This window comes from Taudactylus pleione, unplaced genomic scaffold (assembly GCF_031769625.1).
Source record: "Taudactylus pleione unplaced genomic scaffold, aTauple2 ptg000624l, whole genome shotgun sequence".
In the NCBI taxonomy this organism is placed as follows: Eukaryota; Metazoa; Chordata; class Amphibia; order Anura; family Myobatrachidae; genus Taudactylus; species Taudactylus pleione.
Genome location: NW_028285026.1, coordinates 1,078,754 through 1,106,136, shown reverse-complemented (window position 1 = coordinate 1,106,136; position 27,383 = coordinate 1,078,754). Strand labels below are relative to the sequence as shown.

Sequence of the window (27,383 nt, the reverse complement as noted above, 5' to 3'; positions counted from 1 at the left end):
TCACCTTCTAGAGGTAAATAGTTTAAAGCCGTAACATCATTTGATTTAAAAAACTTTGAGCAACTTTGTACAGAATAATAAAACAGAGAATCCATTTAAAAACAAAAATAAATCTTTTTTTTTTTAATAGGCAAGAAAGACATTTAAAAAGGTGGTTTTAAGAAACAGAAACATTAACACTGATTGGGATTTAGATGGGGTCCAAATGCCCAGTCTGACTTCCAGAGAAAATTAAAACATTTTAATTAAAATAAGGCAATGATTGAGTTTTTCTTCTCCTCAAAATATAGAACATTTTCACGGCCGAAAATAAAGAGGGTCCGGATGGTCAGGCACTTATATATTATAGATGCGGAGGGTGTTTTCACGTAACTTTGACAAGACCTTCTTGACGGGTAAATTCTTCAGCATGGCAATTTCCTGAACGGTGTGCAAGGCAAGACCAGGATGGGAGAACTTACACACACTTTTAGGTACCTAAAAAGAAATTAAATATTATTTATATAAACAGGTAACATGTCTGTATCCTGGATCGGGGCACACCTGCTATGAATGTCATACAGACCGTTACAACAAAAAGATTTTGACAGGTCCTGACTTAAGCCGGGTACACACTAGACGTGATCAGATGACAAATCGTCCCGTGTCTACCGGCTATCCTCCCGTGCGTTGTCAGCGACATGGTCCGTCGGACCTGCATGCATGTTGGGTACACATAGTTTAGTGTGTACCCAGCATTAGTGTCATCCTAAGCTGACATTCTAGATAACACATAACATAATCGGATCCATCATGCAATCTATCTACTGATCTTTATTTCCAAACATTTATTTCTACTTCAGGGTCCATAGGGGGTCCACAGGGTTGACCTTGGGTATAGGTTGGGAACCAAATCTGGGCACCACGCAGTTAAAGCTTTTAGCTCCCAGGATGCACTGGGTCCACTCTCCCTATAACCCCACCCCCAAGCCAGAGGCACCTCAGTTTAAGTTGGTGCCCGGCCGGAGTCGGGTCACCGTTAGCGCAGGGGGAGCTGATTAGCAGCCCCTAAGCTTATTTTATTTTTTTAGGGACAAAGTTTTTTCATAGACTTTGGACTCTTCAGAGCGGCAGCGTCGGACTGTCCATAGGACGTCTAAGCTGCCGCTCCGTCACCCCGCTGGCGCTGAGACGCCAGTACAGATCTGGGGATCTCAGCGGGACCCCAGAGTCTGTACTAGCCGGACTCTGCGGGCGCCCAGGACTGCTGCCGGATCCACGGGGAGCAGGTAAGGTCGCGGATCACCGCTTGCGGTGATCCGCGCATTTCAAATGCAGTCCTGTGCCTCCGGTCTCAGGGGACAGACCGGAGGCGCCGGCAGTGGCGGCGGGCCCCCCATACCCCGTGTGTCCACTAGACCACCAGGGACTTAACGATCGGTGCAGGGAGCCGGCGTCCCGGGGGTTAATAGCCGGCCAGGGGAGGCAGCCTTCCCTGTTACAGCGGCTCCTCCCCTCAGCTCAGCGCGCCTTTCAGTATCCATAGTCTGGCGTCGCTGAGCTGCTTCCTCCGCGGGCCACGCTTCTTCTGAGGTCTCCAGCGGCCATTTTATCTCTGTGGTGCAGCAGAAATCTCTGGAGATGGCAGTGAGTCCAGTCCCCCTGCGTACCTCACCATCAGGTCAGTGTACACAGCGCTGTAGCCTTCCCAGACACTGAATCTGGGCAGTTGAATGCAGTGTAATAGTGCAGTATATTATATGACATGTTTATGTATATATGTATATATCTGCATTGTATGTGACTTATGCTAGTGCTGACTGTACTTTATTCTCTCACCTGTCAGTGTATATCTATCCCTTTTCTTTATCTGCCCTAATACAGCTGTACTTAGGGTGGTTCTGAGACCTCACATTTATATACTTGTTAATATTTGTGTGGTTTGTCACATACTGTTGCGTGCTGCACGTTGCCATATTTTAGATGGAACTGTGTGTTGCATACGCTGAAAATGGGTCCCTGCAGCTATTTTTGGCATCAGTCAGGACCAGTATAGTGCTGCTTAATATTTCCGCCAAGATGGGTCAGATATGTCTGACCAGGAGATAGAGCGTTATACTGCACCCATTTTTACTATCCTGCAAGTCATGTGCTGCAGGTGTTAGTGCGGAGGATTTGACTCATAAAGGGTTCTGTATGTGGCGTCATCTGGTGCCGGCCTCTTTCACGACCCCCTTGGGCGGTTTGTTTTCTCGGGATCCTCTCAATTGCGGATCGCCGGGCGGGCCCCATTGTTGTACCTCACTTGGGGTTACTTCACCATACTGCCCTTTTCATCTCAGGGTATCTCGCAGCTTCTTGCACTCTTCCCCTGTGACACAGACTACCGCTCCCTGCAGGGGTTTTTTGCAGTATATGAATTCCCCCTGGTGCCACAATAGTCTGTCATTCCCCTTGCAGGGATTACCACAACAGCCACCCTGGGTGGATGTCGTTTTCTACGAAACGCTAATTGGCGTGGTTGACGCCCTGTGGTTACTTCCCAGTTGGCTCTGCCGTGAACTGGGTACTGTTCGGGGCTCTTTCCCTCTTACACGGGGGGAAGCCTATTTCAGGTATTATTATCCCTGCTTTAGGGCTGGTAGCAGGTCCATTCTGGTTAGAGTGAATGTTGACCTGCACCTGTATCATACACCCTCAGTATTGCGTGCCTTCGGGTTACCTGTTGCTGACTAGCGGGTGGATCGCATAGCGGGACTCTGGCTGTTGCCAGATAGGAGGTGTTACAACAGTGTTTGGCCTCCTGTCCCAAATTCCCTGAGGGCATCACGAGCCCCTCCTGGGGGGGATGGGCGTGTTACTCGTCTGATTACAGACGTTACTACGCCTCCCATTCCTGCGTGGTCGGATTCTTCGGATCCGTAGGTGGTAACTCTGCCTGAAATCAGTATACTTGCTTTCGGGAGTTGTTACCCATCCTACCATGGCTATAGCATGGTTGGTTAATACTATTGCATATTGGGTTGATGCATTTGTAACGTTTTTTCCCCTCCAACACGTCGGGGGTTCAAATGTATTTGGTCGCTCATGTAATATATGCAGTTGTCATAGGTGGACATGCCTATATTGGATACCAGTCTCCTAACTTTCAGAGTTCCGGCTGCGACTGTATCCTCCGTAATACCCTATGGCTGCGCTCTGAGAATGCAGAGGTGCAGATACCATCTTTAGGGTTGATATTGTTTGGTCCTGACCTTGACAAGATTGTAGTAACATTGGCAGTATTACTAACGACAAGTTTACCGCTTTCAGCTATGCACACTACAAGGCCTCAGACTAAGTCTGTTAAGTCTTTTTTGTCCTCTCGGTCAGCCTAAAGGTCTGTTTCTTCGTAGACTGTCGGCATCTACAAGGGCCGACATATCCAGTACCGAGCAGGCCTGGACTGCCAGCCGATCCTGCTTCTGAACCTACGGATATCTCTTCAGTCTGACGGGACAGGCCTACAACTGGGAGATACCGATTTTCTCAGTTCGCCCGGTATTAGTGTCAAGTTGCCGCGGCTACGTGGGTAGGAGGGTACGCCCTCTTTACAAGGGCCTTACAGATCCAGAAAGCTATGCAGTTGTTGCGGTAAGCGGAGCTAATTGGGCCATCCCCACTATCTCAGTGAGGGACTGGTTGTTCTGTTTTCTTTCTGGTGCGGTGGCTGAATGGTCCTCTTTGGCCTGTTCTCTGTCTCAATTCCCTGAACCAGTTCCTAAAGCTACCTGGGCTCAGGAGGAAATCCCTATGCTCCATCATACGATGTTTGGAACCTGGGGACTTTAGGGTATCACTGGATATACAGGACGCGTGCCTACGGGTACTTACAGAGACCTTTCCTCAGCATGGGCTGAGGTTTGCTGTATCACAGCAACACTTACAATTTTTCGGGCTCTGCCTGTTGGGACTGTCCTCAGCCCCACAGGGGTTTACCAGCGTTTTGGATTTTCTGACAGTTCTTCTGTTCAGTATATCCCAATGCTCCTGTACCTGGACGGCCTCCTGCTCTTAGCGGGATCACCGGGGTACTTTACGGCCAGGTCAGGATGACTGTGGCTTCTTCAGGGTGCAGACGTTTAATCAACGGGGAAAAAGTCCTCCCTGCATCCCTCTCTGGGTATTCTTCATCTAGGATCCCTGCTGGGTTCTCAGAATCTGAGAATTCTTCTGGCGTAAGACGGAATCTCCTCTCTTCCATTAGGAGTACATGGTTGTCTGCGCAGTCGACAGATGTCTTTACACTCTGGGATGCATGGTGGAATGGGCTCAGTTCCATTCCAGGCCTTTCCATAATTGGCTCATCTCCAGATGGAATGAGTTTTTTCTGTCGGATAACTGTTCAAACGATGATGCTCTCTCCGGAGGCAAGTCGGTCCCTGTCCGGGTGGCTATGGCCATCTCGTCCAGGGTTTTCTTTGCTAGGGACAGTGTCTGGACCGAATCCTTTTCAGTGCAGTTGGACGTCTGTCGATTCCACCCTGTCAATTAACTTACTCTGGCATAACTCTTGTTTCCCGGTGAACCTGAAAAGGTTCAGTCCGACAGGGTCAGGACAGTGGCTTCCTTTTTAGCAACACTGTTCGTTGGGTGGCAATGACAGGTATGTCACATATTCGGACATAGTCCGAGGGTCTCCTCCCGACCATCTCGGCAGCGTTCATTTCAGGAGCTCTCCATTGGGAAGCGGGAGTCCTCAGCCGTCACGACGTGCATCCCGGGGACTAGTCTCTTCCCCAAGAGAGGTTTCATCTCCTGGTGAGCAGGGGGGGCCCCCCTGAGGTGACCCTCATGGCCTTCTGACTTTATCACACTAGGGTGTTACAGTTCAGCTCTGGGGATTCTGAAGCAAACTTCAGCGACTCTTTGTCGGTGAAGTGGTCCTTCCACTTTGTGTACCTGTGTTCTCCGGTCTCCCTTCTTCCTCGAGGTCTTTGGAAGTGTTTTCAATCGAGACGGAGATGCTTTCCTGCTGGTGGTTCCTGCTTGCCCCAGATGTCAGGGGTACTTGGATCTTCGGAGTCTCTACATCGATACTCCATCCCTGATGCTTCACTGCCCGGACCTGTTGTCTCAGGGTCCTTGGTTTTGCCTTGGACCTGGGTCGTTTGTCTTTGACTGTGTCCTTACAGTGGTCTTACGGCTTCCCTGGCTTTGTCATCGTTGGAATGATTAGAGCACATGGATCAGCTTTTGCTGGGACCTACCACAAACTGTGGCAGCCATAAATCTTATGGTATTGTACCTGTCGATACAATCCTCCGGTGTCCAGGATTTCCAGATATTCTGGCATTCCTTCCGGCTGGCTTGGGTTTCACACTTGGCCTGGTCTTCCTGACAGTGCGGATCTCTACACTGTCAGTATGGTTAAGATATGGAATTGCTTCACTCTGGTATCCAGTTCATCCTTTGGAGTGTTTTCTTGATTATGCCTCCATTTGTCCTCCCTAGGGACTCCTTGGGAGTAAGTAGTGGTTCTTCGTTACCTCCGGGGACAGTCAATGGAACCGCTGGTTGTGATAGCCATTACATGGTCTATTGCTTAGGCTCTCTCTTTCTCTCAGGGTGTTTATATCAACCAGGAGAGTGTCTGAATTGGGAGCGTTCTCATGTAGCTCCCTCTTCTGGAGGGCATCATGTCAGGGTGGGAGTTGCTCTCGCCCTGTGTTTCTTCTTAGTGGTTTTCAGGTTCCATATTATTCTGGAACTTATGGTACGGCCATTCTGTCCCCAGTCCTCTCGGCTGGTGTGGCCTCATTGACTGTGGTCTGGCCTCTTTGGATTTATGTGATCCGTTCAGGTTCCTTACGGAAATCGGACTCCTTATTGGTGGTCTGAGATTTCTGGTTTTCACAGGAAAGGATGGCCGGCCTATAACCAAATGTTGACTTGGATGGCCTCGTAGGTCTTCCTCAGGGGCCTACCCATGGGTAGGCCTTCCTGTTGTTGATGCTTGTTTTTTCTCGGGCCATGTGACCCTCGTGTGCGGCTCGCTGTGGCACCTCGGCTGTTTTGCCTTACTAGGTGGCCACGTGGTCTTCTGTCCACACCTTTTTAAGGTTCTAGGCATTGGTTTCCTTTGCCTCTCAGGATGCTTCCTTTTTGGCGACGGATTCTCCTCTCAGCACAGGAGCGTCCCCACCCTTGGTTGAACTGCTTTGGGACATCCCCAAGGTCAACCCTGTGGACCCCCTATGGACCCTGAAGTAGAAAACAAGAGATATGGTAAGAACTTACCTTTGTTATCTCTGTTTCTACGAAGTCCATAGGGTCCACAGGGCGCCCGCCCTGACGCACCTGGCTTCATATGGGCTGTGTGGCTGGTCACCGGTTTTCCGTCTCCCATTTCGGTGAGTATGGTTATTGAGTGTTCCAGTTTTCTCTCTCTTTTTCTCTCCTCCTCCGGCCTTTGGCTACTTACAAACTGAGGTGCCTCTGGCTTGGGGGTGGGGTTATAGGGAGAGTGGACCCAGTGCATCCTGGGAGCTAAAAGCTTTAACTGCGTGGTGCCCGGATTTGGTTCCCAACCTATACCCAAGGTCAACCCTGTGGACCCTATGGACTTCGTAGAAACAGAGATAACAAAGGTAAGTTCTTACCATATCTCTTGTTATTTGTAGCTAGTTTGGCCGCAATTAGACGGAACAGAGACTGACGGGGGTGATGCATTGTAGTCTGACCAGGCCAAAACAAAAACAATAATTGCAGCAATAATTTATTTGTAAAGGGATTGACAGGCAGGGACTATTTGTGGGTGGCAACGGGGAGGTGGTGATTCAAACGTAGGCTTGTCGCGACCGTTTTCAGGGCGTGTCTCTGCCTGCGTGTGATCCCATACAGTGAAAATGTCTCTGGCGTCTCAGTTCCGGTAGCCATTCTGCGCAGCCATAGGGTTAATCGAAAGGTCGATAATTCACTGATCTGCGGGCCAGCTGCGTCTCTGAATGCAGTCGCTTGGAGTTGCGAAGTCGCTGTTGGCGTCTTAATACAAATCCCGGCGGCATGCGACTTTGCATATTTTCACACAGCCGCTGCGTACAAATTTGAGAAATGAGTAAACTGGTCCCATATTCCCCGACAGGTCCAGAGAAATGATTATTACCTAGAGGTATGGCGAGCATCTCTGGAACTGTAAGACATGGGGGACTCCATGATTTTGGAGACGTTCCATTGAAGAAAGAAAGAATAATGGCTGGTGCCCGAATAACATGGTGCAATATGCTGCAACCAATCAGATTTTGTCATTTTCCCAGTGCAGCTCAAGACAATGAAAGCAGGTGTTGGATTGGTTGCTGTGGGTTACACTACATTTGTGTAGATACTGTAGGAATCGGTATGATTTACCGCCGGACCCATGCCCGGCGGTTGGAATCCCGATGGCGGCATACCGGCAGAGGAGGAAATCCCAATCGTCCAAGGTAAGTATATACTAACCTATTTCTACACCCTAACCCTCCCTTAGGGGTGCCTAAACCTAACCCCCCCCTTCCCCGCTGCCTAAACCTAAGTCCCCCGGGGGGGGGGATGCCTAACCCTAAGTCCCCCCCCCCCGGGGGTGCCTAACGCTAACCCCCCTTCTCCTAGCCTAAACCTAAGTCCCCCGGGGGGGGGATGCCTAACCCTAAGTCCCCCCCCCCGGGGGTGCCTAACGCTAACCCCCCCTTCTCCTAGCCTAAACCTAACCTCCCGGGGGGGTGCCTAACCCCAAGTCCCCCCCGGGAACCCTAAACCTAACCCCCTCCCCCCCGCAGCTATCCGTGCTTGGCGCCCCTTCGATCAGGATGCCGGGCATCAGGCTCCTGGCGTATGTCTAATGACAGGCGTCGGCATATCGACGCCTGTCTTTAGACCCTTGCCGGGATATGACAGTCGGGAAGCCGGCTGTCGGGATTAGGTCCGCCGGCTTCCTGACTGCATACCGATACTGTAACACCATGCTATAGGACAGGCCCATGCCCATCGGGTTATGCTGGGAGATGCATGAATACTCAATCTGTAACAACAAATACTAGATGCAAAGAATGAAACGACAAATTACCAAGGATTCGGATTTGCATGCAGGTCCGAACGCGCATCTTGTGATTATAGCAAACTGCGCAATGCATGACAGCGGACATACTACGAGTGATTCTGAGTAGAGATGTGCAGGCTCGGATTAGTTCGGATTTTCCCACCAAAAATCGGGTCTCAGAAAGAGGCAAAAAGTCATCATTCCTGGAGAAAAGTCCATGAAAGATGACATTTTGCCCGAGACCTGATTTTTGGCGGGAAAAAACACCCGAATTTGGCGGGAAAATCCGAACTAATCCGAGCCTGCACATCCCTAATTGTGAGGCACACGCACCTCCGCCATGAGTACGTACAGTAGTGCTCACCAATACCCGCTGTATCTTCTACAGTTAGCGCAGAGTAGGCACAAGCGATGTTACTAGTGATGCCAGCTGCTCTCGGGGGCCGGTGGCGGTGCGACAGCACAGATACATACTACAGAATATGGGCATATAGTCGCAGGAGACATACGATCGCTGTAGGCGTCCAGAACTGCGACCGCATTACGTTAGACTCATAATCAGTGCATATAGGTCAATCTCTTCTCATTACCTGTCTGGGAACAAAAAACGGTGCGTCCGTCTCCACAATCAGCCTCTCCAGCGGTATCCGGGTCACTGCTTCCCGCGCATTCGTGGCAGAATTGTACGTCAGGACGGCGGTAAATCCCACAGCCATGTTTGGAAACTCATTAAGAACTGGTTCTATGTCTTTGTAGCTGCCGGTAAAGCAGTGTCTAAGCGGAAGGGAAAACGAGTCAATAGATCATTTTAGGATCGTGGACAAATGTTGCAAGTCTTGATTATATAAAGAATTGAGAGGCGACCAGTTATCTGCTAATGAGAGGAGTAAAACATTATGGGCCTAATTCAGAGCCGGACGCAATTAGCGCTCGCTCATTCAGCAAAAGGGGGTGGCTATTCAAATCAACCGTTCGCTCTTTGCGGTCTGTTCACGCCTCTAGGTCTGAACGAGCGAACAAAACTTGCGGTCGTTTTTTGGAAAAATACGCCCCCTGGCCGCTCGCATCCTACGTCATGTCCGCTATTTATTAGATTAATCGAGTACATCGACCAGCGTATGAACTGCTCGCAATTCTTGTGGTTGGTTTTTGCTACCACAATCTTGCGAGCAGTTCTGGCTATAAAATAACCCAGTGACGTGGTGAATGACGCTGCTGTTTTAATTATGCACACCCTTAAAACGCCCGTTTTGACCTTTAAGCACGCCTGCGTTCTGATCTCCACTCCCCGTTTTCAAGCACCTTCCCCTGTTACCACCCACATACGCCTCCTCCTGTCACTCAAAGTAGCAGGCATTCGCTATATAGCGAACAAACGATTTTCGGCCGCACTGACTGGTTCGCGCATGCGTATTATAAACCGTACGCATGCGCAGAAGTGCGAACATCGCTCGGAACGAGCGTACTGCCGCTTACGAGCGGCTCTAAATCAGGCCCAATATTCTTTCAACAGCCACACAGAACACAAGTGACCATACTACATAACTGAGGGGTCTATTTACTAAGCAGTGTTGGGAGCTGATTGGCTGGCACCTTATCACTTTTCACTCTGTCTCCTAACACTGCTTAGTAAATAGACCCCTAAAAGAGAATAATTTTCTACTAGACGCACTGTATGAACACACACTACTGTACATTCCCACACACCCTATTAAGCCTGGGTCCCCAAAGTGACCAACTTGCTCAATCAAAACAGGTTGTGGATTTATTGAGAAACATTGGGTCGTACATTCAGATCTCTAGAGACATTTGAGGAATCACCTTGACCTGTACCTGTGACCACTTAGACTACGGTTTCTGAGAAGGTCACAATAACCTGCCCTTAAGCAGGTTTCCAAAATCAAGGCCTTTGCTCACCGGTGTATCTTATAGTCCCGGGGAACCCATTTCTTCATGATTTTAAACAAGTCATCATCCGCGTCCCGACAGTGAATCACGAGCGGCTTCCCCAGGAGCACCGCTACCTTCAGCTGCTTCTCAAAAACCTGTTGCAAAAAAAAATAAATAATAATAATAATAATAATAATTAAACCTCCTAAAAAGTACCAATAACGCTGCTCTTCAAAGACTAACACCTGATTTGACTTTAATGTTAACAATGGGAATTTTATAATCACGATAAACAACTTTTCTCTGAGTCCATTAAGGGACGCTGGTAGTACCACACTGGTATACAGAGGTTTAAGCACTGCAGTTTGGGCACTTACTCTGCGCTCTGCAAGACCCCGCCCCGTTATCTACGTGTATCCCGCCGTGGTCATCATCAAAGCCCCAAAGATAAAAGGAGGAGGAAGAGAAAACAAGTTTCTCCAACAACAAAAAGGAGAACAAGTATAGAATAAGAGTGTAAAGGGAGGACAACCTGAGCCCCCCTATGGACCCATAGGATTTAATGTAAGTATACTAATCCTTTTCTCTCTTTCATACATATCGGAGCCCTGTAACACTCCCAAAGCTGCCCCTACGGGAGGGCATGTTTACAAGCTGTAGTGTGCAGCACCTTACAGCCAAATCTGGCATCTTTGGATGCAAAAATGTTTAATCTGTAAAACTTGGTGACCGAAGACCAAGTGGCCACCTGCCTCAGCATCTCAATGTCAATGTCCCGTGCGGCGCTGCCCAGGAGGCACTCTATGATTCTAGTAGAATGTGCCATCACATTTTCGGGAGCATGCTTTAGAGCAACGGCGTAAGACATAAGGAGCTGGAGGGACTGGGGAGAGGTCAAGTAGGAGGAGAAGTAGGCTATGGCCACGAAGTAGGTTTTGTTTAAAGGGATGGAGGTTGGGAAAGAGTCTGATCTAGCGTGGTATAGATTGGGAACAGTGCGGGGGAAGTCTTGGAGGCTTACAGGGGTATTCAGTTTGGAGCGAAAAGTCAGTTTTAATTAATTTCGCACCTATGACGTCATTTTCGCAGGTTTTGGTTTTACACCGTATTCAATTTCAAAGACTTTTCGCAGGTTCGAAACGTCTTTGAAAAAAAAAAACGGGGATAACTTTTCACCACTGAATAGGTGGCGAAAAAAAGTGCAGAATTGGGGTTTAGGGGTGCAGGCTTAAAAAAAATAGCCTGCACCCCGGGGAATGACATTTTAAAAATAACTGTGTAAAAAAAAGTTACAAAAAATATAGGGACACCCCAAAAAATTAATTTAAAAATTGGGGTGAAAAAAAAAAAAAAAAAAAAAAAAACAGGAAAAAAAAAGTGTTTAACAATAGGGAAATAGGTTCAGGGCTATTCTGCAAGTATGCGGCAGGTGTATTCTAGAATAGACTATTAGCGGCAGGTGTATTCTAGAATAGACTATTAGCGGCAGGTGTATTCTAGAATAGGCCATTAGCGGCAGGTGTATTCTAGAATAGATTATTAGCGGCAGGTGTATTCTAGAATAGGCTATTAGTGGCTGGTGTATTCTAGAATAGATTATTAGCGGTAGGTGTATTCTAGAATAGATTATTAGCGGCAGGTGTATTCTAGAATAGATTATTAGCGGCAGGTGTATTCTAGAATAGATTATTAGCGGCAGGTGTATTCTAGAATAGATTATTAGCGGCAGGTGTATTCTAGAATAGGCTATTAGCGGCAGGTGTATTCTAGAATAGATTATTAGCGGCAGGTGTATTCTAGAATAGGCTATTAGTGGCAGGTGTATTCTAGAATAGATTATTAGCAGCAGGTGTATTCTAGAATAGATTATTAGCGGCAGGTGTATTCTAGAATAGATTATTAGCGGCAGGTGTATTCTAGAATAGGTTATTAGCGGCAGGTGTATTCTAGAATAGATTATTAGCGGCAGGTGTTTTCTAGAATAGATTATTAGCGGCAGGTGTATTCTAGAATAGATTATTAGCGGCAGGTGTATTCTATAATAGATTATTAGCGGCAGGTGTATTCTAGAATAGATTATTAGCGGCAGATGTTTTCTAGAATAGGCTATTAGCGGCAGGTGTATTCTAGAATAGATTATTAGCGGCAGGTGTATTCTAGAATAGATTATTAGCGGCAGGTGTATTCTAGAATAGATTATTAGCGGCAGGTGTTTTCTAGAATAGACTATTAGCGGCAGGTGTTTTCTAGAATAGGCTATTAGCGGCAGGTGTATTCTAGAATAGATTATTAGCGGCAGGTGTATTCTAGAATAGATTAGCGGCAGGTGCATAGTTGCAGAATTTTTAAAAAATTACTCTAGGGACATAAAAGTATGCTAGTACCCATTTTCATGTACCCCAAATTTGATGGGACCACTTAAAAAAACAAAAAAAATAACCTAAGTGCTCTTCTGCATCACTTCTTCAATGTTGGGAAAAAAACACCTGCAGCCGCTAATTAAAACCCCGACTTTCATTTACAGGCTAAAATGGGGGTACCCATAGTGATCCCCCATGTTTTTACAACTTTAGGGGAGTCCTACAATTTATTCCAGGTAAATTTAGTTTTTTTTCGCCAATCCCACTTCGCCGGGTCCCATTTTCGTAGCTTTTAAATTGAATACGGGGATAAAGCGGGCGCGCGCCCGATACTTTATCCCAGGAAAATCTCCGATGTGGAGCGAAAAGTCCAGCACGGACTTTTCGCTCCCATATTGAATACCCCTATTAAACTCATTCTTTCTATGACTGACCCCTGTTCAGCTGAAGCTGGCTGTTTAGGGATTTCAGGTACAGAATGGGCTGGAAGGAGCTGCCTGGCTTCTGGACCAAGGAGGGATTTGAGTGGAAATTAAATCCCCACCGCTCTTCCAGCACTAAAATGACTGACTCCTGAAGAAATCAAGAAATAGTTTATTTCCTGCGGAGGAAAGCGCTTTATTTTGTCTCCACAAAGGCTGGTAACGAAGAACGGTTTGCGTAGTGACTTTAGGAGATCTGTGATGTATATTATAGCCAACTTACGATTTCTCTCCCCCAGATGTCAGAGGTGGAATTTCCGGAAAGAGAGGCATTTGGGTTCCATCCTGGGAGTTCCAGGACAAACATGGTAATTGTTTGCCAGAGGGCTTAGAAGCTGGACACTTAGCAGCCAAGCCGGCTTTCTTCTCTGCTGACGATTGTCCTCTGGGAGGTCAGACTCCTAGCTCTCCTTGTTAAATGAAAGGAGTGAAACATAGGGCCCTTAGGTCTGGGGCACTGATGGCTAGAAAGGAAATATTTCCCCTGTGGCCAGGGATATTATCTGGTTTAGGACAGATTAAGACAGCCCCTGAGGGTAGGGACCTCTACCTATTTGGAACTTTTCACCCACCTCCCAGGCCCTAAGCCAGAGGACACGGTATGCCAAGACTGAAATACTAGCCCAGTAACTCCCCATCAGTATCCGTGTCCTCCAGGTATTCGGACATCTCGCCTAAGCGAGCAATTCTGATCTGAGCCTGAAACCTCCACCAGTAACTCCGACCAACTCTCAACTGGTGACCTCCATCATCCCATCAGTGCTTTCCCTTAATGTGGCAGCATTCGGAATCATAGTGGTAGTGGTATTAGGTGTGGAAACATCTATCTTAGGTGAAGACTCTAGTTTCATTGTATGTTCCCTAGGGAAAGGCTAAACGGACAGAGTGAGGTCTGATACCTTTAATCAGGCTGAATTATAGTTGTTGTAAAAGGTTCCAACTGAGAGGTATAGAGGAAAAAGTCTTTCTTCATCCTCATAAACAGCAGACTATAGGGGACTACGGAATATTAAGGGCCGTATTCAATTTGTAGCGAAAAGCCGTCCTGAGAAAAATTTTCGCCGATGACGTCATTTTCGCCAATTTCACTTATCCCCGTATTCAATTTTAGCGTCTTTTCGCCGGTGCGAAAACGCAATGCAATGTAATAGGCGAAAAAGTTTTGCCTATGAATACCCAACAGAAAAAAATGCAGAATTGGGGTTTTGGGGTGCGGAAACCACTCTGTACCCTTTGTACACCCCCCTTGACCCAAACTGCGTCAAAAGACGCTTAAAAAAACCACAAAGGACACCCCAAAAAAGTACTTTAAAAATGTGGGCGAATTCAAAGTGGGGGTACAAATTAAAAAAACTAGCGAAATAGCCTTTGGGGGGTCTGCAAGTATGGGGGGAGGTGTTTTTTTGATTGCAGGTGTTTGCTAAAGGTGCATTTTTGGCGCTTTTTAATGCTTGACTTTAGTGATTTTTAAATATGCTTGCACCCATTTTCATGTACCCCAAATTTGATGGGAATAATTATTTTCCCCCCAAAAAGTTGCTAAATGCTATTCTCCACCACTCTCCCAAAGACGCTAAATAACACATATAGAGACCATTCAAAGACCCCAAATACCTTTTGCAAAGCTATTCGGGGGTACCCATAGTGAACCCCCATGTCAGAGCATCTTTAGGGGGTCTCAGGCTGACTTCCCCAAAAACGACAGGACTTTTCGCCGTTTTCGCCAATTTCGAATTGAATACGGAGATACATGGGGAGTGCGATAAGTTTTCGACGGCAAAACCTCAGATGACGGCGGCAAGTCCGGCAACGGACTTTTCGCTCCAAATTGAATACGGCCCTTAGTGTTTACAGGACGGCAAGATACATTTGTACATGAAAGATACATTTTTAAATTCCGGAAGCCAATAGGAGCCATAGAAAATTGCATTCAACTCCAGCGGCCACTTTAAATAAAACGGACGTTCCATAAAGTTGGGGACGGGAATTTAGACTTTTAAGGGTATATTTACTAATGTGCGGATTTTTAGAAATGGAGATGTTGCCCATAGCAACCAGATTCTACTTAACATTTATCTAGCACCTTCTAGAAGATAATAGCTGGAATCTGATTGGTTGCTATGGGCAACATCTCCACTTCTAAAAACTCTCACTTTAGTAAATATACCCCCTGGAGTGATATTTATAGTGCCTAATCTCCAGTGCTGAGCCGCTATACCCTAGTGTTACAGCGATCCCTGTATGGATAAAAGGAAAATAATGTTACCATAATCCAACCAAACATTATCACCACTGGAACTCCTCCAGCCTAACACCTGTACATTTCAGGTTACAGCCATCAACCGGCACCTGCGACAGCATAACCCAATTCTCACATTTCTTACTTGTCGCCATGGCTCATATACACAGAAAACAAGTATATGGCTCATAGCAACCAATCAGATTGTGCAATTGTTCTACGCAAATAGTACACAAAATGAAAACAAACATTTGATTGTTTGAGAAGGGTTGCAGGACTATTGGTTAGCAAATATGGTCTATGGGCCCGATTCAGTATGGATTTGCTATTGCGATCGCGCATGCAGTCTCACTGCGAAAAGATGCTAATGACTGCAATCGCAATGCCGTCGCAGCCAAACATAAGGACGCCCACTTTACCTTACCTTACACACATCCGTAATACTTAGCAAGTCTGCGAAACCATCGGTAACATGGAGGACCATCGCAGCCTCACGCACACTTGCACAAGCTCTGACCTTACTCAGTGAAAGCCCAAGCTGCGTATGGCAGCGCAGTGGCTAATTTATGCGCGCCCCTGCAACGGCGTTCAAACTCACTGGCGCGCCTGCGTTTACCCAACCACCACCCCCAAACGCTCACTTCCTATCAATCACTCTTCGATGGGTCCGCATAGACACTGCGATCGCAGTGAGACCTTCGCACAAGCGCAGGACGCAACAATCGGCCGACTGCGTGCGCAATGGCAGTTGCGACCGGTAATGAATCAGGCCCTGTGCCCGTTGTCTCTCTCACCTCGTGCTGATCTGGGATGAGAGTTGAACATTTGTGTGAATAATCCAGACCCATTTCCCCAAAGGCGATGGCTTTCGGGTGCCTCAGAGCCTTCATCATGTCTTCAAGCAAGTGGTCATTGTAGTATTGTGCAAAATGGGGGTGACAACCAAATGCCCCCCAAACCATGTCCTCGTTCAGAATTTGCTGCCATGGAAGTCTCTGCAAAGTGCGGGGGTCACAGTAGTCTGTAATACAGCCCTGGAACTCCCTGGGAAAGGTGCTGGTATACTGCCTTCTAAGCGCTGCGAAAGAACCTTTGTGCGATAGCCTGGAGAAGAGCATGTCCAGGTGGCAGTGTGTGTCTATGAAGCCGTAGTCCGAGGACTTGGGGGAGACGGAGTCAGTAGAAGGTATGATCTGCGACTTCATTCGTACAGATTTGGTGGTGCGGTCAGACTTCCCTGGAGGGTAGAAAGAAGCTGGAGTCTGGCGGCTCTTCTCTATGGTGCATTCGCTGTCGCTGGACGCGCTTAGGTTACTGCTGTCCAGCACATTTGCTGCTGAAAGCTCGGAAATGAGACTGGTGTCGCGGGTCTCCTGGCGCCAGGTGTTCTGTGCTGCAGATGGCTTGTATATGGGACTACTGGGCCAATGGCGCCACGGGCTGCCGTACAGCTGACGAGGGTACATAACATAACTAGGCGAGGATGGTTCATGGTGGTCTTCAGGAGAGCAGCAGGACTGCACCACGTCTTCCTGGGAAAATCTGGCCAAGGACCCAACATCTTCCACGTCAGAGAAGTCGCTACCGATAGAGGGATCCTTATCTACAACATCTGCCTGCACAAATCAGAAGACAAAGAGATATTACTTACACACCCCTACAAATACACAGTAAAAACGATGTAAGATGTATACATGTCACTCAGTGTACAGGTTAGAGGCGCACGCTCCTGCGGCACCAAACTTAAACTGGGGGTGGAGTATAGGGGAGGAGGAGCCTGGGCTGCACGTTGCTGAAGAATTTAACTGTTTGGTACCCGGACTCCACCTGCCAGCCTATACCTCAGCGTAGTCCCTGTGTCCCCTATCGACAAGTGAAGGAGCAAATATATTAAAGCTGGGTACACACTTAGCAATGTAATGAACGACGGAACGATCCCTCGTACCTGCAATGGCTCCGCATGCGATATCATGCGGTTGGCAGCATGGCCGACCGGACGATATCGCATGCAACCGCGGGAGCGCGAACGTAGTCCGTACAAACCGGCCGATATGTTGTTTCTGGCTGATTCAGAACAACATAACGGGCCGACGTCATCCTAGCGCGTACCCAGCTGAAGAATCGGAACAGTTTTATTAGAAGAGTAGCCATAAACATCCCCCTATTTTCTCACACTAATTGAAGGACTTTCATCCCCTACAACCTCTGCAGTTTGCTCAATTCAGCGGGATCCCAGTACCTAATGCCAGGCGCTGTTGGACACCACAAATCACTTTAGACCACTAAAGGCGCTGACCCAGAAATGAAAGCATGTCCCCGGTGTCACTACAGAAAATCCAATGCTCACAGATGATCATGGAGACCGGCCAGAGGTCCTCAAAGGTCAATAAAAACATTCTAATGGCAATCACTTCTAATAATACTGCCACCAAAAGACTGTTGTGGAAAATGGGATGTTTGATAATATCCTAATAAGATGGATTGTATAATTGTTTTATATATCGTGATTATCTGTTAAATCAACCAATAATAATAGTCATATGCACTTCAAGGAGAATTTACTTTTGGTATCCAAGTTTTTTCCATAAAGGATGTACTGCATGTCTTATAAGCCCAACTTCCCCATCAGCGGCTAGAAATTACACAGGAGATGGGGGATAGAAGCCTAGGACATACTGTAATTCCCCGTAGTTAACTGTGCCACAAGGAACGGAGGCCCTGATTCAGAGCCGGACGCTCTGACAGAGTGCTTGCTCTGAATCAGGGCCGTCCCTGCTCCTTTTTGGAGCGGCCTACTGGCCGCTCGCATAGCTGTGGGTGACCACCCACAGCTATAGCGAGCGGCCAAAATGATGGTCGCGATGGTCAAGACCATCGGGCTTGCGACGAGACCCTGCGGTAGGGTCTCGCTGCCGCAAGCCCAGGAGTGCTTTTGGCTCGATCAGAGCCAAAAGCACTCCCACTGACATCACTAGTGATGTCAGTGGGGCCGGACCCAGACGGTAGGCGTTCCCATGGGAACGCCTCCGTCTGGGCAGCCACGCCCCCGGCACGCCCACCAAAGGGTGTGTGCTGTCAATCACCATCGAGAGCACGCCCCCTTTGGTGCAAGACCCTTAACAACGGCTTGGCCGTCGTTATTCGGGTCTCGCGCATGCGCACGACGGAGCCGTCTCCGTCGTGCGCATGCGCACTTGGGCACCATCGACCCGCTTGCGAGCGCACAGCGCTCGCGAGCGGGTCTGAATCAGGCCCTGAGTACAACATGCAAGTTTTGTTTGGGAATTTAGATGGGTTCATTGGCTGCAGTAGAGATCAAGGAGCCAGAGGACACAGTTGTCTGGGATAATGGGCTGGCTGAGCGTTAAGAGTCAGGACTTAGTGCAATGTGTAGCTGGATCTGGAGTATTTACTTTGCAGCCAACGACCAGGGCCGTCGAGAGCAGTGATGGGCCTGGGTACAGGGGCATGGAAATAAAATTATTTATTTTTAAAAGTACTATGCGCACCAGGAAAAGGGGCGCATTTGTCCCCCTTGGCTTTAGTTGTGGGGAGGCAGGGGCGGTGGTTTGACGATCAGGCCATGGTGTATATATATATCCTAGCACTTACTGTGTCTGAATCTTTGTCATCTTCATATAGAAACACAAGCCGGCTGGTTTCCTCCAGGACATCAGCTCCTCGTTCAGGCAGAGAGTCTGATACAGTTCGTCTAGAGCTAGATGATCTCTTCAAGTGATTGTCTTTGCCCTCCGATGATCTCTCCCCCGTACTCTCTTTCCCTGGGCTATTTGGCTGGATTGCTGGGACTGTTTGTGCTGCCTCTTTCGGCTCTGACGAAGTAATCTCCTTCCCGGACACTACTTCCTGCGGACTTCTGGATTCACTGTCCAGTGACCTTCTGGCCCTGGAGGAGGCCCCAAGTATGTCGCTGACCGCTCTCTTGAACAAGGCGCACTGCACGCGGTTTTCCAGTTTCCGCGACTTGGGCGTATCCTTCAATTTCCTATGATCGTCCTTTCTCTGTAAATAATGATCACCCTGAAAATTATTCCCAAAGTACTCGATGAAACAACATGAGAAATCGGTGCAAGTGTCAAACTACTATGTGACAGGGCTGCAGACAAAAGGACATCCCTGTAATACCAAAATACTCATACGCACTTTCACAACAATAGCTATAAGCCAGAGTTCCCCAAATCCGGTCCTCATGCACCCCCAAAAAGCTCATGTTTTCAGGACTTCTTTCTATGGCACTTACTAGGATAATTACTGAGACAGCCGAGTACAGATGTCCTCATACACTGCAGCCCTTCTCGGTACGCCAGGTCCCACGCGACTCTGCGTGTGCCAAGCATTTATTCTGCATCTTCTTTGCCTGAAAATGCAATCGGACATGACAAGCCTCTTCAGGAGACCGTACTAATTAATTTGATATGCGACACTTGTATATACGCGTGAGCGGTGCCGCAGTTGTTTTTTTTCACTCCAAGTTATGTTGCGTTTCGTATACAGATTCAGTCACACACAGATATACAAGTGTCACATATCAAATGAATTAGTGCGGCCTCTTGAAGCAGATAGTCACGTCCGATTATGAATATAATGCATTTTGGGTAAAAGACGCTGGGCGCAAGTTGAGACGCACGTGACTTGGGGCTCACGCCGCATTGGCATATTGAGGCTAGCTGTATGAGCACATATCTGTAGACTAAAGGTGCGTACACACCGGGCGATATTTTGGACGACGGAACGATAATGATATTGTTAAGTCGTCCAAAATATCGTTCATTTTTTTGCGGAAAAAAAACAAACCGATGAACGATAATGACCAGCGATGTGCGCTCCTCGCTGGTTGTCTTTGTCGTTCATCGCCCGAACGTGCAGGCCAACCTGACGATATTGTCAGGTTGTTGCATGTTCGGGAATGAGGGAGGGAGCCTGGCACTGAGCGATATCGTTCATGAGATCGTTCAGTGTTTGTGCTCAGTGTCGTTAACGTCACTGAGCACACCCCTGCCGGGGACACACGGGATAATGTCGCTCATGGAGCAAATAGTCTAGTGTTTACGCACCTTTCTGGGGAAATATATCATACCTTCTAAAGAGGGGGTGTTGGCTATAGCAGCCAATCAGATATTAGCTTTCATTTATCTGGTACATTTTGTAAAACTATAGCTAGAAGCGGATTGGTTGATATGGATAACACCTCCAAGTTGTCTCCTTTAGAAGGTTAAATTAACCTTTCCCTATGTTACCGGCATACAATTAAAGAAATCCAAACAACCTGTTGTAGTGTGTGAGGACCGGATTTGGGAGACAATGCTGTAACGAATAGTACCGATTTGTCTAAATAGCAGATATAAGGCTAGAAGTGGCTTGAAGTAAAAGTTGCAATGTAATAGGGATCAAGCAATGACAAAGGGCCTGATTCAGACCCGCTCGCGAGCGTAGGACGCTCGCAAGCGGGTCGATGGTGCCCTAATGCGCACGACGGAGGGAGCTCCGTCGTGCGCATGCGTGAGACCCGGCGAGCGACGGGGAATCAGTCGCTCCGGATCTTGCACCAAAGGGGGCGTGCTGTCGATGGTGACTGACAGCACACTCCCTTTGGTGGTCGTGGCTGCCAGACGGAGGCGTCCATGGGAACGCCTACCGTCTGAGTCCGGCCCCACTGACATCAGTAGTGATGTCAGTGGGAGTGATTTTGGCTATGATAGAGCCAAAATCACTCCAGGGCTTGTGGCAGCGAGACCCTACCGCAGGGTCTCGTCGCAAGCCCGATGGTCGCGATGGTCTTGACCATCGCGACTATCATCATGGACGCTCGCTATAGCTGTGGGTGGTTACCCACAGCTATGCGAGCGTCCATGAGGCCGCTCCAAGTTGAGGGAGGAGGGCCCTGATTCAGAGCGAGCGCTCTGGTCAGAGCGTTCGGCTCTGAATCAGGCCCAAAATCCCTACATGTATATGTTACACATTTACTCCAATGCTCCAAAAGCTGAACATTTGTACAAAGAAGGAACCAGTCACCTGGGCGCCAGCTTTTCATAAATGTCTCCCGTTGTTTACACTGTATAACGCCCAATTTATCAGCAGCTCATTATACCTCTCCTAGGGTGGCGGATTTTCCAGGCACATCTGTGGGCGTCATCCCATGGGCACTTTCGTGGAAGTCTAGTCTGTGCACCTGCTTGTCGCCCCTACTATCTCTGCTTCTGGCCCTCACTGAGGAACGTTCGCCAGCGCGGGAATCCAACCGGTATTTTGGCGTGCTCTCATAGGGATATAGTGTCACGTGCCTCTGCCGTGGTGGGCTGGGACTCTCTGAGTCTCTGCTCTGATTGACCCCTCTAGGGATTTTGGATTTATCACTTTTTAAGTATTTGCTTGGAGACATCTCCGTCGGACTTGACCATTTTTGCTTCCGTGGACCACTCCCACGCCGGTCGGCCATAGTAACTGAAAAAAACAAAACAATCACATGGAAAGTTACACAGACTGAATTACAATACATTTATCCCTGCCATACAATGTACATACAATGTACACCCTGGGGAAACATCTAGGCCAGGATTAAGCACTTGAGTGGATTTGCAGATAAGAGTTAGAATGGTCATTGGACAGCACTAACAGGGCTCACTTTTGGGTTCGGTGTATTATGTCAACAGTGACCATGTCGAAAATCATGATGGGCCTGATTCTGCGCTGCACGCAAATGCACGGTGATCATAGATTCCCAATTATCGGGAATCTGCACGTGCGCACGACCCATTCTGCGAGTGTGCGGAATGGGTCCTGCGTAGACGCACCCAGATCCTTGACTATCTCTGCCTGATTGACAGGCAAAGACAGTTAAGGGGCGGGGTCGGCCTATATCGTAAAGCTTATACTGTGCCGTGGTAGAGCATCGATGACCTGGGCGCTTTTATAGCATGGGCCTGAGGGCAGCACTGCAACAATGGTCAGGGTTGAAGGGTGGTTATAATTGGTCAGTGACGAGAGTCCCTTTCAGGCCTTCAACTATGCAAATATAGAGGCTGATGTATTTGGCAAAAATAGCGTGCAAACAGAAAAACCATTGATGGTCACAGCATCGTAGGGTTATGATGCGATGGCTAGTAGCCCTGGCATCGCATGTGTTGATATGGAAAGCCTGGCTTCAGACGTCCATCCCTAGGTCTGCTGCGGACACCAGGGAGGAGGGTCTGTGATACAACTCCTTTGCGTGATGTGAAAATTTCTGGGGTCCCACTGCACAGGTGGGACCCAACTTGGGATGCTGCCATTACTGTAACTGGCCAAAATGTGCTCAGCCAGGCATCGCCGTGATGCCAAGCGGCACACCACTAGCCACTGAGTAACTCCCATTTATTGTCATCCTGACAGCTGCAAAAGGAACATCCTCCGGAACCTGGGGATGGACACTGGAGAAGTGCTGAAGTTTTATAGCCATCATTTAACTAGTACAGTTTATAAGATGATAACTGGAAGCGGACTGAGTGCTATGGGGAACTTCACGTGTCCTTTCTAGAAGGTTTGATACATCTCCCCTGTCTACCTCCTATGGTGTCACGTGTCCTGTCTAGAAGGTTTGATACATCTCCCCCTGTCTACCTCCTATACCACGTGGTGTCACTTGTCCTGTCTAGAAGGTTTGATACATCTCCCCTGTCTACCTCCTATACCACGTGGTGTCACTTGTCCTGTCTAGGTTTGATACATCTCCCCCTGTCTACCTCCTATACCACGTGGTGTCACTTGTCCTGTCTAGAAGGTTTGATACATCTCCCCTGTCTACCTCCAATACCTATGGCGTCACGTGTCCTGTCTAGAAGGTTTGATACATCTCCCCTGTCTACCTCCTATACCACGTGGTGTCACTTGTCCTGTCTAGAAGGTTTGATACATCTCCCCTGTCTACCTCCTATACAACGTGGTGTCACTTGTCCTGTCTAGGTTTGATACATCTCCCCTGTCTACCTCCTATACCTATGGTGTCACATGTCCTGTCTAGAAGGTTTGATACATCTCCCCCTGTCTACCTCCTATACCTATGGTGTCACGTGTCCTGTCTAGAAGGTTTGATACATCTCCCCTGTCTACCTCCTATACCACGAGATGTCACTTGTCCTGTCTAGAAGGTTTGATACATCTCCCCTGTCTACCTCCTATACCACGTGGTGTCACTTGTCCTGTCTAGAAGGTTTGATACATCTCCCCTGTCTACCTCCTATACAACGTGGTGTCACTTGTCCTGTCTAGGTTTGATACATCTCCCCTGTCTACCTCCTATACCTATGGTGTCACATGTCCTGTCTAGAAGGTTTGATACATCTCCCCCTGTCTACCTCCTATACCTATGGTGTCACGTGTCCTGTCTAGAAGGTTTGATACATCTCCCCTGTCTACCTCCTATACCACGAGATGTCACTTGTCCTGTCTAGGAGGTTTGATACATCTCCCGTCTACCTCCTATACCTATGGTGTCACGTGTCCTGTCTAGAAGGTTTGATACATCTCCCCCTGTCTACCTCCTATACCTATGGTGTCACGTGTCCTGTCTAGAAGGTTTGATACATCTCCCCTGTCTACCTCCTATACCACGAGATGTCACTTGTCCTGTCTAGAAGGTTTGATACATCTCCCCTGTCTACCTCCTATACCACGTGGTGTCACTTGTCCTGTCTAGAAGGTTTGATACATCTCCCCTGTCTACCTCCTATACAACGTGGTGTCACTTGTCCTGTCTAGGTTTGATACATCTCCCCTGTCTACCTCCTATACCTATGGTGTCACATGTCCTGTCTAGAAGGTTTGATACATCTCCCCCTGTCTACCTCCTATACCTATGGTGTCACGTGTCCTGTCTAGAAGGTTTGATACATCTCCCCTGTCTACCTCCTATACCACGAGATGTCACTTGTCCTGTCTAGGAGGTTTGATACATCTCCCTTCTACCTCCTATACCTATGGTGTCACGTGTCCTGTCTAGAAGGTTTGATACATCTCCCCCTGTCTACCTCCTATACCTATGGTGTCACGTGTCCTGTCTAGGTTTGATACATCTCCCCTGTCTACCTCCTATACCTATGGTGTCACGTGTCCTGTCTAGGTTTGATACATCTCCCCTGTCTACCTCCTATACCTATGGTGTCACGTGTCCTGTCTAGAAGGTTTGATACATCTCCCCCTGTCTACCTCCTATACCTATGGTGTCACGTGTCCTGTCTAGAAGGTTTGATACATCTCCCCTGTCTACCTCCTATACCACGAGATGTCACTTGTCCTGTCTAGAAGGTTTGATACATCTCCCCTGTCTACCTCCTATACCACGTGGTGTCACTTGTCCTGTCTAGAAGGTTTGATACATCTCCCCTGTCTACCTCCTATACAACGTGGTGTCACTTGTCCTGTCTAGGTTTGATACATCTCCCCTGTCTACCTCCTATACCTATGGTGTCACATGTCCTGTCTAGAAGGTTTGATACATCTCCCCCTGTCTACCTCCTATACCTATGGTGTCACGTGTCCTGTCTAGAAGGTTTGATACATCTCCCCTGTCTACCTCCTATACCACGAGATGTCACTTGTCCTGTCTAGGAGGTTTGATACATCTCCCTTCTACCTCCTATACCTATGGTGTCACGTGTCCTGTCTAGAAGGTTTGATACATCTCCCCCTGTCTACCTCCTATACCTATGGTGTCACGTGTCCTGTCTAGGTTTGATACATCTCCCCTGTCTACCTCCTATACCTATGGTGTCACGTGTCCTGTCTAGGTTTGATACATCTCCCCTGTCTACCTCCTATACCTATGGTGTCACGTGTCCTGTCTAGAAGGTTTGATACATCTCCCCCTGTCTACCTCCTATACCTATGGTGTCACGTGTCCTGTCTAGAAGGTTTGATACATCTCCCCTGTCTACCTCCTATACCACGAGATGTCACTTGTCCTGTCTAGAAGGTTTGATACATCTCCCCTGTCTACCTCCTATACCACGTGGTGTCACTTGTCCTGTCTAGAAGGTTTGATACATCTCCCCTGTCTACCTCCTATACAACGTGGTGTCACTTGTCCTGTCTAGGTTTGATACATCTCCCCTGTCTACCTCCTATACCTATGGTGTCACATGTCCTGTCTAGAAGGTTTGATACATCTCCCCCTGTCTACCTCCTATACCTATGGTGTCACGTGTCCTGTCTAGAAGGTTTGATACATCTCCCCTGTCTACCTCCTATACCACGAGATGTCACTTGTCCTGTCTAGGAGGTTTGATACATCTCCCTTCTACCTCCTATACCTATGGTGTCACGTGTCCTGTCTAGAAGGTTTGATACATCTCCCCCTGTCTACCTCCTATACCTATGGTGTCACGTGTCCTGTCTAGGTTTGATACATCTCCCCTGTCTACCTCCTATACCTATGGTGTCACGTGTCCTGTCTAGGTTTGATACATCTCCCCTGTCTACCTCCTATACCTATGGTGTCACGTGTCCTGTCTAGGTTTGATACAGCTCTCCACAGTAACTGATGACGTCAGGGTCAATCTAAGGAAGGGGATCTAGCTGTAACCAGTAGGGGGAATGAAGTTTGACAGTATCTGATGACGTCAGGATACAGAAACTGAAGGGGATCTAGCTGTAACCATCTCCCCTATCTGTCTCCCTATTACGGTGTCACGTGTAGCGTGAGGGGGGGATCTCTATGGTGTCACGTGTAATGTGAGGAGGGGGATCTCTAGGAGGGGGGATACACACATGGCGGGCTCTCCCCACAGATGGGTGACTTACTGCAGGGCCGGCTTTCCCGCGAGTCCGGGACCTCCCGCCCGCCTCTCCTTCCGTAGTCTTAACGCGAGCCGAGAGCTCGGACCTCCCCTCTCTGATTGGCTGAATCCCAGATTGGGACCTCCCCTGTGCCGGGCTCTGACTGGACGCCTGGAGACTCCACACGGCGGCCTCAACCTCCTATTGGTCACCGGGAGACCGCGCGCTCTGTAACACAACGTGGCCAGCGGCAGCAGTGACGCCGGTGGTGAAGAAGACGCTGCTGCGGGCTGTTGTTCACGTAGGGTGGAGTCAGTCAGTGACTGTTGCCAGAGGCCGGCCCTGACCCTGACTCCTTGTCACTGTGTCACACACACACACACAGAAGAACCAGTGTTGGGGCAGCTTACATACTCAGGGCCTGATTCGCTACCGTACACAACTGCGACTACGCACGCAAGCAGCTGATTGTTGCGTTCTGTGCGTGCCTATGCATCGCAGTGCGCGAACCGGCCGATGCCATCGGGACTGCAATCGCAGTGACTACACAGAGTGATTGACAGGAAGTGGCGTTTGTGGGCGAGGGGGGAGGTCGGAGAAACGCAGGCGTGCCAGTGCGTTCGGACGCCGTTGCAGGGGGCGTGCATAAATTATCCACTGCGATGCCCTACGCACCCTGAGGCCTTATAGCGTGCGTGGAAGTTAGCAATTCCAGAGTAAGGTCAGAGCGTGCGGTGAGGCTGCGATGGTACTCCATGTTACCGGTGGTTTCTCAGTTTTGCAGTAAAGTGGGCGTCCTTGTGTAGTGCTGCGACGGGATAGCGATCGCAATGGATTAGCATACTATCACAGTTGAACTGCGTGCGCAACGTAATCGCAATTTCATATGCAGTTGCGATCCGTAGTGAATCAGGCCCCAGTCAGTGAGACTCACCAGCTTTGTGAGGGGACTGCTGGGGCCTGGGCTCTGTCACCCTGAGGTTGCTGGGGCCTGGGCTCTGTCACCCTGAGGTTGCTGGGGCCTGGGCTCTGTCACCCTGAGGTTGCTGGGGCCTGGGCTCTGTCACCCTGAGGCTGCACCTTGGAGCAGGTGCTCTGTCACTGAGAATGGGCCCTGTGCATGACCTATGACACAATATTGCTGTGCCCATTACAGGTGCTCTCTCATTCTTAGGCTGTACCCGGTGGCCTGGGCTCTGTCACCTGATGTCATACTGGGGAACGGGTGCTCTGTCACCCTGAGATCGTGCCCAGGGGCAGGAGCTCTGTCACCCTGAGGCTGTACCTGGGGGTGGGTGCCCAGTCACCCTGAGACTGTGGCCTTGGCAAGTGCTCTGTCACCCTGAGGCTGTACCCGGTGGCCTGGGCTCTGCCACCCTGAGGCCGTACTTTGAAGCGGGTACTTTTTCACCCTGAGACCATGCGGCCAGGAGCATGGAACCTGTCGCCCCAAGGTTGTACGGCTGGTGCTCTGTCACCCTGAGGCTGTGTCTGGGGTAAGGGGCTCTGTCACCTTGAGACCATTCCCAGAAGCAGGGGCCCTGTCACCCTGAGGTTGTGCCCAGGGACAGGAGCTCTGTCACCCTTAGCTGTACAATGGAGGTGGGGGC

At 48.8% G+C, this 27,383-nt stretch overlaps 1 protein-coding gene across 2 annotated transcripts; it reads right to left on the bottom strand.

Annotated features, from left to right (window-relative positions):
• Nucleotides 1-94: 94 nt before the first annotated feature.
• Nucleotides 95-25,978, bottom strand: TATDN2 (TatD DNase domain containing 2). Of its 2 annotated transcripts, none has more exons than XM_088454626.1 (7): nt 25,798-25,978; nt 21,113-21,465; nt 18,616-19,044; nt 15,798-16,619; nt 9,950-10,077; nt 8,623-8,806; nt 95-477 (listed from the first exon to the last, which is right to left on the bottom strand). In XM_088454626.1, exons 2-7 carry the CDS (start codon nt 21,458-21,460, stop codon nt 337-339), a joined length of 2,052 nt encoding a protein of 683 aa, XP_088310752.1. In that variant the 5' UTR covers nt 21,461-21,465; nt 25,798-25,978; the 3' UTR covers nt 95-336. The 2 variants fall into 2 exon arrangements, with proteins under 2 accessions (XP_088310752.1, XP_088310754.1); XM_088454628.1 differs by having other exon boundaries at nt 18,616-19,026; nt 25,798-25,976.
• Between the last annotated feature and the right edge of the window lie 1,405 nt (nt 25,979-27,383).